The sequence below is a fragment of the Oncorhynchus clarkii genome, chromosome 12, assembly GCF_045791955.1.
Source record: "Oncorhynchus clarkii lewisi isolate Uvic-CL-2024 chromosome 12, UVic_Ocla_1.0, whole genome shotgun sequence".
NCBI classification, from domain to species: Eukaryota; Metazoa; Chordata; class Actinopteri; order Salmoniformes; family Salmonidae; genus Oncorhynchus; species Oncorhynchus clarkii.
In genome coordinates, this window is record NC_092158.1 from 62,697,092 (window position 1) to 62,712,406 (window position 15,315).

A 15,315-nucleotide genomic window follows, 5' to 3' on the forward strand; every position below is an offset into this window, starting at 1 on the left:
TGCAGCTGGTGGCCACACCAGATACTGACTGTTACTTTTGATTTTGACCCCCCTTTGTTCAGGGACACATTATGTTATTACAAATATTTACACATGTTAAGTTTGCTGAAAATTTATGCAGTTGACAGTGAGAGGACAATATTTTTTTTGCTGAGTTTATGTATGTGTACAGTACCAGTCAAAAGTTTGGACACCTTTGCCTTGATGACAGCTTTGCACACTCTTGGTATTCTCTCAACCAGCTTCACCTGGAATACTTTTCCAGCAGTCTAGAAGGAGTTCCCACATATGCTGAGCACTTGTTGGCTGCTTTTCCTTCACTCTGCGGTCCAACTCATCCCAAACCATTTCAATTGGGTTGAGGTCGGGTGATTGTGGAGGCCAGATCATCTGATGCAGCACTCCATCACTCTCCTTCTTGGTCAAATAGCCCTTACACAGCCTGGAGGTGTGTTGGGTCATTGTCCTGTTGAAAAACAAATGATAGTCCCACTAAGCGCAAATCAGATGGGATGGTGTATCGCTGCAGAATGCTGTGGTAGCCATGCTGGTTAAGTGTGCCTTGAATTCTAAATAAATCACAGACAGTTTTATCAGCAAAGCATCGCCACACCACCTCCTCCATGCTTCACGGTGGGAACCACATATGCGGAGATCATCCGTTCACCTACTCTGCGTCTCACAAAGACATGGAGGTTGGAACCAAAAATCAAAAATTTGGACTCAGTCTAATGTCCATTGCTCATGTTTCTTGGCCTAAGGAAGTCTCGTCTTCTTATTGGTATCCTTTTAGTAGTGGTTTCTTTTCATAAATTAGACCATGAAGGCCTTATTCACGCATTCTCCTCTGAACAGTTGATGTTGAGATGCGTCCGTTACTTGAACTACATGAAGCATTTATTTGGGCTGCAATTCCTGAGGCTGGTAACTTAATGAACTTATCCTCTGCAGCAGAGGTAACTCTGGGTCTTCCTTTCCTGTGGAAGTAATGATGGACTGTCGTTTCTCTTTGCTTATTTGAGCTGTTCTTGCCATAATATGGACTTGGTCTTTTACCAAATAGAGCTATCTTCTGTATACCACCCCTACCTTGATTGGCTGAAATGCATTAAGGAGACATTTCACAAATTAACTTTTACCAAGGCACACCTGTTAATTGACATGCATTACAGGTGGCTGGCTACCTCATGAAGCTGGCTGAGAGAATGCCAAGAGTGTGCAAAGCTGTCATCAAGGCAAGGGGTGGCTACTTTGAAGAATCTCAAATGTGTAATATATTTTCATTTGTTTAACAATATTTTGGTTACATACAAAATAATCTCTTCGTGTGTTATTTCATTATTCTACAATGTAGAAAATAGTACAAATAAAGAAAAAACCCTTGAATGAGTAGCTGTGTCTAAAAATTTGACTGGTACTGTATATATAAAAAAAACATTTATTCTTACTCAGTGTCCATAGTCAACATACAAATTTAAACAACAAAAAAATATGTTTACATTTTTTTTTTTACATCACACATGCAGCATAGCCCGTTCCACAAGAAGCATAGTCATGTCACCACCAGGCCAATACAGACAGAACAGAGCACAGAACATCCTGCACGTCTCACGATGATCAAACAGATGAGCCATGATAACACACCGTTGGATATCAATACAACTCCCTAGATTGACTGAGCCTCACAGATAGCTGCCCAAACCTGCCCTCAGTGTGTCCATACGTTGTGGCTTGGGTAAGGAGCCCATTGTTTTTCTGAGGAGAGGGGTGGTTGGAAACACTTGTCTACACAGCATCTTCAGTCCCCTTGATTTCGACTGACTCCCTCTTCTCTTCTTTACTTCTTTTTGTTCTCTTTGCAGGCCACCACGTATCTCTGAGCTACGTTGAGGGGCGGGGAGTAGCCGTCTGCATACGACGTGTCCTCAAACAGCACTGAGTAGTCGTCCTGGGGCTGAGAGGGCAGAGAGAGCATGGTGGTTAGTGGAGAGAACAGGGTTCACTGATTTGGGGTCAGTTTAGCATTTGCACCGCTAATGATTAAGGTTAGAATTGATGGAGGGGAAGCTGCCAAGCGAGGGGCCTGCCTGGATGCAGGGTTTGGTGTACAGTAACATTATCTCCAACTGAACGAGCTTCATGTAGTTTCGTCATCAAATAAAATGTATTCAAATGACATCAATCAGTCCCCCCCCCCCCCCCTTTCCTTGTCTCACCCGGTGTGGGTGTGTGTGGATGAGGGCTCTGTAGAAGCAGGTGGTCTGGGGGTAGAGGGCCAGCACCAGCTGGTCTTTACTGAACAGGGCCTCCGGGTCCGTCTCTGGGTTGGCCTTCCACTGGGGCAGGGGGATGATACGCCGCCTGCTCAGGGTGTGTCTCCTGGAGGAGGAGGACGGGCGATTGGGGGGGGGGAGTAGATAATTGTCATATCCGAGGTAAGATTTTCAGGGCATAAAATATCATGTACTACAAGACAAAATAGTAGGAAGAGAAATATAGAAAATGAAGACAATGACTTACTCTTTTCCTTCCTCATCAATGTCATCCACTTCGTACCTGAAGGACAGAGCAGAAGAATACAACTCAAAACAGTCTGTGTTGAAGCTGATTGGCTAAAAGTGTTAAAGGCTGTAGCTGATTGGTAACAGTGGGATATGGCTGTACTTGATTGGCTAGCAGTGGCTGGAGCTGATTTGCTGATAGTTACTTGTTGGCGGAGTGGCTGTAGCTGACCACCTCGGCCAGGATCCACTGTTCGTCTCCGTCCACGGCCTTGACCCGCGCTGCCACCTTGTCCCCCTGCTTGGCCACGTAGTCACTGCTGGCTGGCATCGCCCCACACAGGGGAGGAGGACTGGAGAGGAGGAGAGGGGGATACAGGGAAGGGGGGAGGGTTTTAGGGGTGGGGGGAGTAATATAGTAATGGAGGACAGAAAAAAAGGGGCAGGTGGAAGAAAAGTGGGGGAGGTACTGAACTTGAACTGTGCACAATAAGAACACAGATTTTCATTTACCGTTGTAAAACATTTTGCTATGTTGTGCAGTACTGAACAGGGCTCAGGAGAGAGACTGAATCATCAGACCCTACCTGTCTCCTGGCTTGCCGATCCACAGCGGGAGCGTCATGGCTGACTGTTGGAGCAGTGTCATCAGCACCCCCCTCCGCATGGTCTTCCTGGGGGGGTCATTGTCGCTGTTCACCCCTGCCATCTTAGCCGCTGGGGGAGAGGAGAGAGGAGGAGATAGTGAAGCATGGGCTGCATCTCAATAGTACACAGTGGCTTCTTCTCCTCTCCTTCCTAAATAGGATGTAGGCTATTATGAGAATTCAGAAACAGCCATACTCGCCTTACCTATTCGCCTCTCCTCCAATAAGGATTTGATCTCTGCAATTTTGTCGAGGGCATGACGAAGAATACTGTGGGAGAGAGAGTGGTGCCTGAGTTATTACTTTGGAATTGAGCTGTACTTATTTACCCCACATGGTGGCGATGATTTCTGAACGCAAGACAAAAACACATCTAATCACTGAACTACCACAGTTGCATAGGTGAAAGGAAACATTACATTAAATGGCTTACACCAAACCTATTATGTCAGATCAGCAGACACCCCAAGGGGCATAGTGGAAGGGGCATAGGGATGTCAGTGTAGGCTACCCTGATGAAGACAGCTTGTCTGTCAAAACGTTGGTTATTAAATGATTGCATCTGAGCTCCTTTTCAAGTGTAGGCTACTGACCTGCACTCTGCCTCAGCGTCTGCTCTGGCTGTGGTGTAGAGTCCCCTCAGCTTAGTCCGGTAATAAGGGGAGGCTGGGGGAGATGGGGACAAGAATAACACCTTATTACACTCTGTGTGTGTGTGTGTGTGTGTATATATTGTGTGTGTGTATATATTGTGTGTGTGTGTGTGGGGGGGGGGGGGGGGGGGGGTTGTTGTCTATCCTTGTGGGGATCTAAAATCCCCAAAAGTCCGCACAAGGATAGTAAAATAAAGAACATTCTCCCATGTCCCCATGAGAACAAAGGCTATTTTAATCTTAGGGTTTAGGGTTAGGGTTACAATTAGGGTTAGGATAAGAGGTTAGTGGTAAGGTTTAGGGTTACAAGTAAGGGTTAGGTTTAGGGGTCAGGGAAAACAGGATTTTGAATGGAAATTCATTTTAGGTCCCCACGAGGTTGGAAGAACATACCGTGTGTGTGTGGGGTAAAGAGTTAGCCAGACGACACATGAATAGAAACGGTGTGTAACTGTAATATGAAGAGTTCTAAAATAGTGTTGCAGTGTTGATGGACAAAGGGGAATGTGGGGAGGCGAGGTAGAGGCTCACTCTTGTTCTCAGTCTGCATCCTCTCATGTGTTTTCTGGATGTTGAGCAGGTTGTGTTCACTGCGCGACCGCTCCTCCTGAAAAAGAGAAGGAAAGGGATTAATATTACAATATGGTTGTTGCATAGGTGCAACATGACACAGCATATCAGCAAGAATAACATGTCATGTGCACACAAAATATCAGTGTATTACACTGACTTATGTTTTGGCAATGAGATTTAATTTGATCTCTGCATATCATTCCTATTCTGCATTGCTTAGGTATCTTTTTTTTAAGAAATAAAATATTTTATGGGGTAGATCAGCTTTAATATTGCAGATAGATTGTAGCTTCCATCAATGTAATTGTCTGCATCACTTCCAATCGCCCATATATTTCTTTGCAAATAAATATATAAATATACACACACACTTGAAGTCGGAAATGTACATACACCTTAGCCAAATACATCTAAACTCAGTTTTTCACAATTCCTGACATTTAATCCTAGTAAAAATTCCATCTTAGGTCAGTTAGGATCACCACTTTATTTGAAGAATGTGAAAAGTCAGAATAATAGTAGAGAATGATTTATTTCAGCTCTTATTTCTTTCATCACATTCCCAGTGGGTCAGAAGTGTACATACACTCAATTAGTATTTGGTAGCATTGCCTTTAAATTGGTTAACTTGGGTCAAACGTTTTGAGTAGCCTTCTACAAGCTTCCCACAATACGTTGGGTGAATTTTTGCCCATTTCTCCTGACAGAGCTGGTGTAACTGAGTCAGGTTTGTAGGCCTCCTTGCTCACACACGCTTTTTCAGTTCTGCCCACAAATTTTCTATAGGATTGAGGTCAGGGCTTTGTGATGGCCACTCCAATACCTTGGTCTTGGCTGATTTATTTTGCTTGTCCCATAATGCTTGTCCCATAATGTCAAGCAAAGAGGCACTGAGTTTGAAGGTAGGCCTTGAAATACATCCACAGGTACACCTCCAATTGACTCAAATGATGCCAATTAGTCTATCAGAAGCTTCTATAGCCATGACATCATTTTCTGGAATTTTCCAAGCTGTTTAAAGGCACAGTCAACTTAGTGTATGTAAACTTCTGACCCACTTGAATTGTGATACAGTGAATTATAAGTAAAATAATCTGTCTGTAAACAATTGTTGGAAAAATTACTTGTGTCATGCACAAAGTCGATGTACTAACCGACTTGACAAAACTATTGTTTGTTAACAAGAAATTTGTGGAGTGGTTGAAAAACAAATTTGAGTGACTCCAACCTAACTGTGTGTAAACCTCCGACTTCAACTGTACACACGTGTGTGTGTATGTATATATATATATATATATATATATATATATATATATATATATATATACACACACACACATACATACACACACACACATCTTTAAAAATATATATATTTCCTTTATTACCCTCCTACCCTACCACCCCTCCCCCAATTGGAGCAAACGAGTGAACAACAACACATATGGGTGGGTTAATCCTAGATTAATTTAAACCATGTTGGTGCAATGTTGGTGCCTTAGGCCTGTCTTTCCAGCTTATACATACTATATATATTTCATGGACACAGTCTATTTTATACATTTTATTTTGTTTTTAACTTGTCATTCCTCTACCCTCAACCTCTCCCATATATTTCTGATGTCCATCCGGTTTGATATTTATTTGTCATATCTTTCAAACTGTGCTCTTTCAAAAAAGTTCTTAAAAGTTCTTATACGTTTTACGGGCACAGTATATTTTATATTAGTTATCTTGTGGTTATTAGTCCCAAAACAAGCGACATATGGACAGTACCAAAACAAATGATCTAAAGATTTTGCCTCTTCGCAGCAAAATCTGCAGAGCTGGGAAGGTTGTATCCCCCATACAAATAACATTATGTTCATTGCAAGAATTAAGTAAAATAATTTAAATGGAAGAATCCGGCGTTGTTTTGCACATCAGTTCATAAACCATGTGCCATGGAATCGGTACATCAAAAATCCCTTTTTCAATCTATATGGCACAGCTGTACATTCTTTTGTCCTTAAATGAAACTGATATACTTTTTATTCATCACAATTTTCTTTAACCAATTATGGTCTTTAATGCAGGTCCAACAGACAAGTTCCTTATTTTTTCCCCCTTCCACTTTCCTATTCCATTTTTGCTGTGTTTTGGTTAGCTGTATGTATGACATAACTTCAACAGTCGTATTTATGATATAATTTACGAAGATTATACCTTTTATTTAAAAAAAATTCTAAAAAGTATGTTTTTTTTAATCAATTAGTATATTTGAGTTTAACAACAATATTTGTAGTATTATTTGTTCTCTTTTCTGGTGGATTAAATTTAAATTTCAACCAACTTTCTATGGCTTGTTTTAAAAATAGCAATATCTGGGAGATGATTTCCTTTTCGAATAACTGAAAGTGAGAGGTTGTAATCTGAATAATGGCAAAATGGCCTTTCTTGAATATAAGGTGAGACATTCTTACTAATTTGCTAGAGAACCAGTTCGGATTTAAGTATAACTTTTGTATGACTGCAGCCTTTATTGAGAGGTCTAATGCTTTAATATTTAATCACTTCTGCCCTCCAAATTCGTATTCATTATATAAATAGGCCCGTTTAATTTTGTCTGGCTTGCCATTCCAAATAAAATTGAATATTTTTTTCTCATTTAATTTAAAAACTGTTCGCTAGGTGTAGGCAAGACTATAAGCAAATAGGTAAACTGGGATATGACTAAAGCGTTTTCAGGGCAATTTTTTTTAGCTATTACATTACTCCCAAATGTGACTTTAATCCCTATGATGGTATGATGTAAAAATATGAGCCATAGGAGTCACGTGTGAATATTACTAGCTAGGTTGCTATTTATCATATAACCGTCCTCCACTGTGGTCCTTGAGTCACTGGTCAGTGCTCCTGATGACAACATCACTTGGGCGTAGCAATCATTGTTTGAGACTTACCTGCGTCTGCTTGATGAGTTGATGGAGCTCTGTTAAAAGCTCTGCGATTTTGGTGTCTGCCGACATGATTTTGCCTGTGGTAACGAAATGTCCAAAATGCATTCATCAAATTAGTTTCACTTGAGTTTAAGCAGCAACATGATAGACATGCCTTGCAGACATGATAGCTAGCCAGCAGATTCCAACCCTACTGTTACGCTTGTTTACACTGAGTTGCACTGGGGTCGGAACATCATCATGGTTAGATTAAGATTAAGATAAAAATTGTGTTGTACTCCGAATTACCCCATTATCCCAACTGTTACACCGGGAAGATTGAACAACTGCTTTTTTCCCCCGGAAAGCTGCCCTTTTCGTCCTCATGCTATCCAGCAGTAGCCATTATGGAATGACATGTTGCATTAGACAACAAAGGAGCTGATTGGCTGACACTGCCATTCCAAAATGGTGGCGGTGGCTACTGCTAGCTATCATGAGGACAAAAAGGGCAGTTTTGCTGGAAAGCTAGCAGTATTTCAATCTTCTCAATGAATCACTTTGGTCTAATGCTTCCGTTTTCTCTAAATATCAAATAACTTCTGGGTAACAATTAAGTACCTTATTGTGACTGTTTTCAATTAAAATGGTCAACAAGAAACAAAAATAGCTTATTAGCAAATAGCAATTTCTTTAGCCAGATTTGTTAGGACTGTCTGGGAGTGGTCTATGTGGGGCAGGAAAAATGGAAAACTATCTGTTATTGGCAGAGAGGTTTGAAACTCACTCGCTTACTGAGGGGACTCGATTTATCTGGCCTGGGCGCCAGGATAGGCGTGTTTTGCAACGGGCGAAAGTTTATTGGATTTGTTTTGGAACCAGACTTTTGTTAGGACTGTCTGAGAGTGGTCTATGTGGGGCGGGGAAAACGGAAAACTAGCTGTTATTGGCAGGGAGGTTTGGAACGCACTCGCTTACTGAGGGAATTCGATTTATCTGGCCTGGGTGCCCGGATAGGTGTTATTCAACGGCTGAATGTTGATTGCATTTGTTTTTGAACCGAGCTGCCTGAGCCATGTTCCCCGTTCAAAGCCCACGGCGAAGTTGGCTCAAAACAAAAGTGACGTATTTTAAGCACGTGGAGTAATGAGTAGGATTCTGTGTTTTCACATTCAAAAGTGATTGCTTTTGATAAAAACACATTATCTGCCTTTCCAATAAAAACTAGTTTGAAAATTCAAACATAGATTTTATGGAAAAGAGATGTATGTTACTGGATGATGTACCATGCTGCCTTTTTGACAACATGACCGGCATAGATCACTACTCAATTTTAGAAGGGTGCTCCCCCCTAACCGCTTTCCCCATTCATGTCACGGGCCATAGATCCGTGCCCGGCAGCTCAGCATAACCTAATACCGCCCATTGGTCTATTAACTAATTTACCACCTAGTAATGTCACCAGGCAGGCAAAAACTCCATCCCACCAAAACAGGCTGAAATTTCAGGAGGTCTTTTGAAAGAGCTCTTACACTAAAGCCATTATCATAATTGTCACAATATTATTCCAACTACATCGTGTGGGAATATCTATATATATACACACAACTCAGAAAATCACATTTTTGACTGCAATGGGCCTTTAATCTAACCGTGATTGCGTTCTGACCCCAGTGCAGCTCAATGTAAACAAGTGTAACGGTAGGGTTGGAATCTTCTGGCTAACATAGCTAGCTAGCTAACAGTAAGGTTACATTACTAGGTAGTTTTATTGTTCGCAACGTACGTCACATTTACTTTGTACTTGCAAGTTGTCTGCAAAAGTTAGCTAACGTGGTCAGAACAAACATATTGCAGGAAGCTAGCCAGCTAAATTGTAAAAATCTAGCAAGCTAGCTTCGCTGGCTAAATAGCTAGCTAGCTAGCTTCTAAGATGACTTAAACGTGATCTTTCCTTTTTATCAACCACCAAACGCAGTTTATTTTGTGGAGTAACGTTACATTTTGGTAAATTGTTATACAACATGTTTAGAACTATACATTACCTACCTTTACCTTTGGTAGTTAGGTAGCTTGTTAGCTTTCATTCGTTTCAAGGCCTACTACGGACTGGCAACGAGGACAAACCGTACTACCCCAAACGTTTGTCCTACGTGTCTTTCAATATTGCATCTCGGCCATAGACTGTATACAAATAAAGCCTCTCTCTACCATATGGGTGTTCTAATGTAAAAATAATATATATATATATATATATATATATATATATATATATATATATATATATATATAATAATCACACGTAAATATAATTGTTTGAATTCGTTTAGTAAATGTTTACAACCCATGTAATTTACTTCACCACTTTCATTCCATCTTCCAAACATCTCTCCTCAATGTTTACATATTGAAACATACAGACAGTTCTTTTGAGGCGTTCTCTTGTAAACACATTCAATCGGGCTGTAATGTTCTGTTCTTTTTCTGAAGCTTGTGTAAAATGTTCCGTCAGCAGAATTCTGCGAGGGAGTGGAGGGAGGTTTGGCCTCTGGAAACAAACACCAGCTATAAACACAATGGTGAAGAAAACAGCTACACAAACAGCAAAACAATCACTAAAAACAAAACTCAATAGACAACTAATATGAATGTAAAGCTAGGTAGACAGTGCCCTAATGTAAAGCAATATATTGTATCTATTTGATATTACTAGTTGGGTGTGTGTGGAAGGGGGGCAAAGGGTGGTGAGGTGGAGATACTGAAAAGTTAATATTCAACGCTGTCATAGAAAAAATGAGGTCGTAAAATGGACCATAGACAGACGCAGATAAGTGTTGGCTTATCTGCCATGTGTCAAAACTGTCTGGGACGCTCTGTGCTGTTTATAATAATGTGTGTGTGTGTGTGTGAGTATTTGTGTGTTCAGTGTGTTTGTTGAGTGTAGGCTTAGTCACAGCTCATATGGGTAAGCTCATATTTCAGCAAATATTTATTGAACAGAGCGCCCACATGACTGAGAAATGCCAAGAAAGTGTGGAAGGAGGAGTCACAGAAAGAGTAAGGGGAGAAGGAGAAAACAGTGAAATAAAAAACAGGAATGTTGTTAGACAGCTGAGAGATAGCCGTTGAAAGGAAACAAGCACAAATGTAAGAAATATGAATAGTGGGAGTGAAAGAGAGACTGGGAGAAAGAGAGAGTGAAGCCTAAACATGTCACCCAGTACAGTACTGTTTATGACTGTTTATGGAGGCAGCGAGGGAAGTAAAACATGCCAAGAACTCTCTCCCTGCTTCAGTACGCCTGCGTCAAACCGTCCTTGCTCAAAAACAATTAGGTCATATCCAAAAGGACTGGTTTGTGGAATATTCAAGCCAGGCTTTAGGAGAAGAGGCTACTTTGAGAAGTTTTACTCATAGCTCCTGGTTCAAGGCCTGTAATTTATTCGACAGCGTCGGAACATGAGTATATTTATGTGAGGGAAGGGCCTTTCCTCATCGTTTTCACAGATACAGACAGTCATATGTTTATTTGTCATGACTACAGTCTGAATCATTCTATCTAGGACACACACATATATATATATATATATATATATATCCTTTATGTAGGCCTACAGTACAACATACATTTACTTTCCCCTCTATTAACATGCACAGGTGAGAACACACACACACAATGGGATTTCATGGGTGCTATAGAACTGCGATCAAAATGGGTTCAATGCCTACTGAACAATCAAAATCTGTCGAACAACTTAGCATTGTCACCAAAAGTTGGTTCACCCTGCTCACATTCACACACCTCACCTTCAAAGCACCCTTTGGATTGGCCTTGACAGACAAATGGAGGTCATACAAAGAAAGGGGGGGGGGGGCTGTTAGAAAACGTGAGAAGTGTGAGCTTTGAACCACAGGTGTTGATAAGACTGAAGGAAAACATTGTTAATCTAATCTTTGTCTCCGAGGAGGGAGGAGTTGATAGGGCAGAGAAACCATGTCGGCGAAGGAAACTAGGTGCATTTAGAATTAAGAAAAGAGTTAATTAATTGCCCGTGTAAAATAAATTACCATTGGAAGATTACCAATAGAAAGAAAGGATAAAGCATAATTGTGCAATGGAATAGATTACACAAATACAAACAGGCTACTAATAAAGAGAAAGACAACGAGATGTAGAGCAAATTAAATCAATAAAGGGCACCTGGTGAAAATAAACAAACATGGGTGACCTTAAACTACAGTGACATATTTTATTGAGAGTTGGCGTCAAACATTTACCAAAAACTCATGCAACGTTCACTGACTCAGGCAAGGGCCAATGACTCATAACAAAACTGGGAGACATGGAGAAAGGGAGGAGCGACCATGCTTTATAAAGCACACGGGCAAGCGCATAAACCACTAATTTCGAGAGTTGACAAAAAAAGAAACACCCGTGGAAAATAACTGCTTTCTAAAGTTGTTTTTGTTGCTGTCCGGCGAAAAGTTAGTGTTCATTTACTGTTTATCTGTTCAATAGAAGAGTCGCTATGTCAAGCTTCGTAGACGTGAAGAATGTTGAGCCAACTTACTTTGAAGAACAACACTATGACGAATATGAATACTATAACCTTTCAGAAAAATACACATGTAAGTATCAGTAATTCTTATACTTGTTTGTGCAATGGATTATCAAGTTACGACCACCAAATAATGGTCACCGCAAAGAATTGAAAAATACATTTCAAACTCCTCAACGTGTGGCACATGTTGACTGCTATGACGTTGCATTGGGGGCAAGTGGGTGTGTTTTTATTGTTTTCAAAGTCTCTCAATCTGAACTGTGAACTCGCACACTGTTTTCAGGTGGCGCTAGCCGCAAGGGGCGGTCAAAGAAGGAAGCCAGCGACAATACCAACCGCCCCAACCCCGGAGGACACGAGCGCAAGCTCGTAGAGAAACTTCAGAACACTGAAAAGAAAGCCAAGGCGTGAGTAAATGGAGGTAAGCCCCCCCCCCCCCCCCCCACACACAATCTTTGGATACACTTCACATTTTTAAACATTAATTATTTCATCTGGGGCTCAGGTGTGGGACTAAATACAAAGTTTGAGAAAGTGAATATTCAACATTTGATCTACAGTGAATTATTTTTTTTGTATGCTTATTGGCCTACTAAATACTATTTTTAAGGCATTGTTTTGATCCTATATCAGTAGTCTGTTCCTACCACCCTCATGTAGCAAACGGTCAAGTAGGCAGAACGTAACCAAAGTGCATTTGTCTTTCCGTTCAGGACAAATCGGACGGCTAACCCTGGCAACCGACCATGGCCGCTTTGGCGACTAAACCAAATGGGCAGGCAGACGGTGAACTCTGACGTAGAGGGAGGTGAATATGAGGACTGGTCACATGCTGCCAATGAGTTTGACTGTAGCTTCAGTGAAGGGAGATTTCAGTCCTCTCCTTCATAGAACTGATGGCACGGTCGGTGGGAGTGGCCCCCATATTGGTTGTTCACCTCATTCATGGGTAGATCTCTGCTGAAGGTGATGTAGACCACTTGTGCAAGCGGCTTCTGAACGACCTTCCCACGCAAGTGGAGAGTAATGGGGGTGTTGGCAGGCTGCATCGCTTTTCAGTATCAATGTGGTATTGTTTTTAAGTCTTAATTGACAATGCTTGTCACTTAATGTTTTTATAAACCAAAGAGGTTCTGAAAATTGATTTTAAAAAAGTGTATTGAAAATAAATGCTTTCATAAAATATATTAAAAGCCTTGGTGTAAAGTGGTACTCCAGTCTCCTTTTCATGTCCATTTAACTCAATTTACTTAACAAAAGGCACATCTCAATAGGTGGTCCAGGTAAGTCACGACATAGCAGGGGGGAGGCTGACATCACAACTTTCCATCCAACCAACTCTTTGAATGCCCTATTCCTTGAAGTTTGCAGGCTAAACACTATTTTTCTTAACCTTTTTTTTTAACCTTCTGGTGTGTGTAGTTTACTGTCTTTATACTTGGGATATTACTTTTCCAACATCACTGGAGGACGTCTGGATGGTGTCATGGGCTGCAGTCTTCAAACAAGTCACTAGGTGGCAGTAACAGATGTGTCAAGTTAGTCCTCTCTTTGGGAATGCTCTATTTTAGAACATTTGTGCCAAAGAATTAAGGGATTACTGTCAAGAAATTGACAATTTGAAGAGCCCTTGACAAATAACAAAAAATGCAAAAGAAAAGCCATTTGTATGACTGCTCATTCAACTGTTTAAACTAAATGGATAATGAGAATAACTTAAGTGGTGCTTTGCATCTCATCTGAAAATGAAGGATACCCTTGCACTGAAATGTGTTGATATTGGACAGGGTTTTTATATTCGGTTAGTATCACGTGTCTTTCAAGGCAGCATAGCCTACATGGCAGTTTGTCTTGTTTTGAAAGTAATTCCCTATTTCTAAATTGAAGAGAAACTTGCTGTAAAATGCACTCAAGTGTGACAAATAAAATTAGCTTTTTGATTTGATACAGTGCTGTTGAGGTTACTGTAGACCTTCAATACAAAAGTGTTTTAATCAATTATTTGGTGACGTGAATATTTAATAGTTTTATCTGTCAATGTTTCACTATTTTTATTAAATACACTGAGGATGGTCCTCTCCTTCCTCCTGAGAAGCCTCCACTACTTGATACCTAAATCGATACTGTCATTGTGGTTCTTCAAAAATAATGCATAATACTTCTGGATGTGCATTTGGTGTCCATCTGTTGATTTACAGCAGGGTCTCATTAGATTTAACAGAAAAAGCATCAAGGTCATTTTTTTTCATGTTTTTGTGCCTTGGATTGGACACGAGTCTACTGGGGGTGAATATCGGATAAACTATTGTGCAACACCCAACGCTTTTCCTACGAATTATTCTGGATATAATGACAAATTACATAGCCTAGTGGGTTTATTCACAATATGATCTGGTACTGAAAGAACATGTCAAATACATTTTGTTTTCCATGTTACACCTGCAATTTTAAACAATACAAGGGCTTGAAGTAGCCTACTTGAATTTGGAGCTCAGAAATGCAAGCACTGGAATAGGCCTACCTTTTAAAATCAGACATTTCCTCAATTCGGTACTTGGAAAAGTCATTGTAATTATTGTTGCCAATTTAAAAGTTCTCCTTATAGTTATCCGTGATTTCGTTTTTGAGTGTTATGGCCACTTTCGTTTGTTTCCCGCGGCTTCAATTGAAGGATCTTGTGCTCCTCTGTTGCGGTAAAACCACATTCTGTTATGTGGATGACAACATCTAATGCTGGCTTCAACTTGGCTTTCCATACAAATTCTTCCATTAAAATAGGAACCTGTTTAATTAATTTTTTATACTTTTTGCATGCTTTTTGGGGGAGGTGAGGTTCTATATTAGGTCCTATATGTACAATTATATAAATTATACAATTGTATAACATTGAGGTCCTTGAAATGTACAATTAAGTGCTTGAAAAAGTCCCTTAATGTCCTTGAATTTGACTTGACAATGTATGAACTTGCTTAAAGAATGTGTAGTCCTAGGTCTATGTTGTTTTGGTAGAGTTATGGGCCAATTTGCATATATTCATTTTAATTCCTGTATATAACACATGTCTAACTGCATGACAATATGTTTTATTTTTGTTTCAAATCATATTAAATGTTGGTCCCAGTGTCACACATTGGCCCCATTTATATTTATAAAAATAACCATTAGCAGAAATGAAAACATGATCATGTAATGAAAACGTATACATGAAACACAGGGGAATATACATTCATATACACACACTGTAGCCTTTTACTGCATGCACATACACAGTTGTCAAATTCCCCCTGCTGTCTTCGGGGAGTGTACCTCAGCGTAATACTAACTAATCGGATTATATAAATCACCCCATCATGGCCTCTTGAAAATATATACACACACACACACACACACACACACACACACACACACACACACGCACACACACACACACACACACACACTTGCATGATCAAACAAACAGA

General features: G+C 40.3%; 2 protein-coding genes across 5 annotated transcripts; one reads left to right on the top strand and one right to left on the bottom strand.

The window, feature by feature from the left end:
• Positions 1 to 1,418: 1,418 nt before the first annotated feature.
• LOC139420988 (SAGA-associated factor 29) lies at positions 1,419 to 9,702 on the bottom strand. Of its 4 annotated transcripts, none has more exons than XM_071171442.1 (10): positions 9,348 to 9,409; positions 7,317 to 7,390; positions 4,333 to 4,408; positions 3,742 to 3,814; positions 3,354 to 3,418; positions 3,089 to 3,218; positions 2,708 to 2,854; positions 2,521 to 2,556; positions 2,217 to 2,379; positions 1,419 to 1,954 (listed from the first exon to the last, which is right to left on the bottom strand). In XM_071171442.1, exons 2-10 carry the CDS (start codon positions 7,380 to 7,382, stop codon positions 1,838 to 1,840), a joined length of 873 nt encoding a protein of 290 aa, XP_071027543.1. In that variant the 5' UTR covers positions 7,383 to 7,390; positions 9,348 to 9,409; the 3' UTR covers positions 1,419 to 1,837. The 4 variants fall into 4 exon arrangements, with proteins under 4 accessions (XP_071027543.1, XP_071027545.1, XP_071027542.1 ...); XM_071171444.1 differs by lacking the exon at positions 9,348 to 9,409 and adding an exon at positions 9,650 to 9,702 and having other exon boundaries at positions 1,423 to 1,954; XM_071171441.1 differs by having other exon boundaries at positions 1,423 to 1,954; positions 9,342 to 9,409.
• A 1,944-nt stretch (positions 9,703 to 11,646) lies between these two features.
• On the top strand, positions 11,647 to 13,060 carry LOC139421003 (nuclear protein 1b). The gene is made up of 3 exons (XM_071171467.1): positions 11,647 to 11,921; positions 12,138 to 12,275; positions 12,568 to 13,060. The coding sequence occupies exons 1-2, from the start codon at positions 11,822 to 11,824 to the stop codon at positions 12,263 to 12,265; spliced, it is 228 nt and encodes a 75-aa protein (XP_071027568.1). The 5' UTR covers positions 11,647 to 11,821; the 3' UTR covers positions 12,266 to 12,275; positions 12,568 to 13,060.
• Positions 13,061 to 15,315: the final 2,255 nt, after the last annotated feature.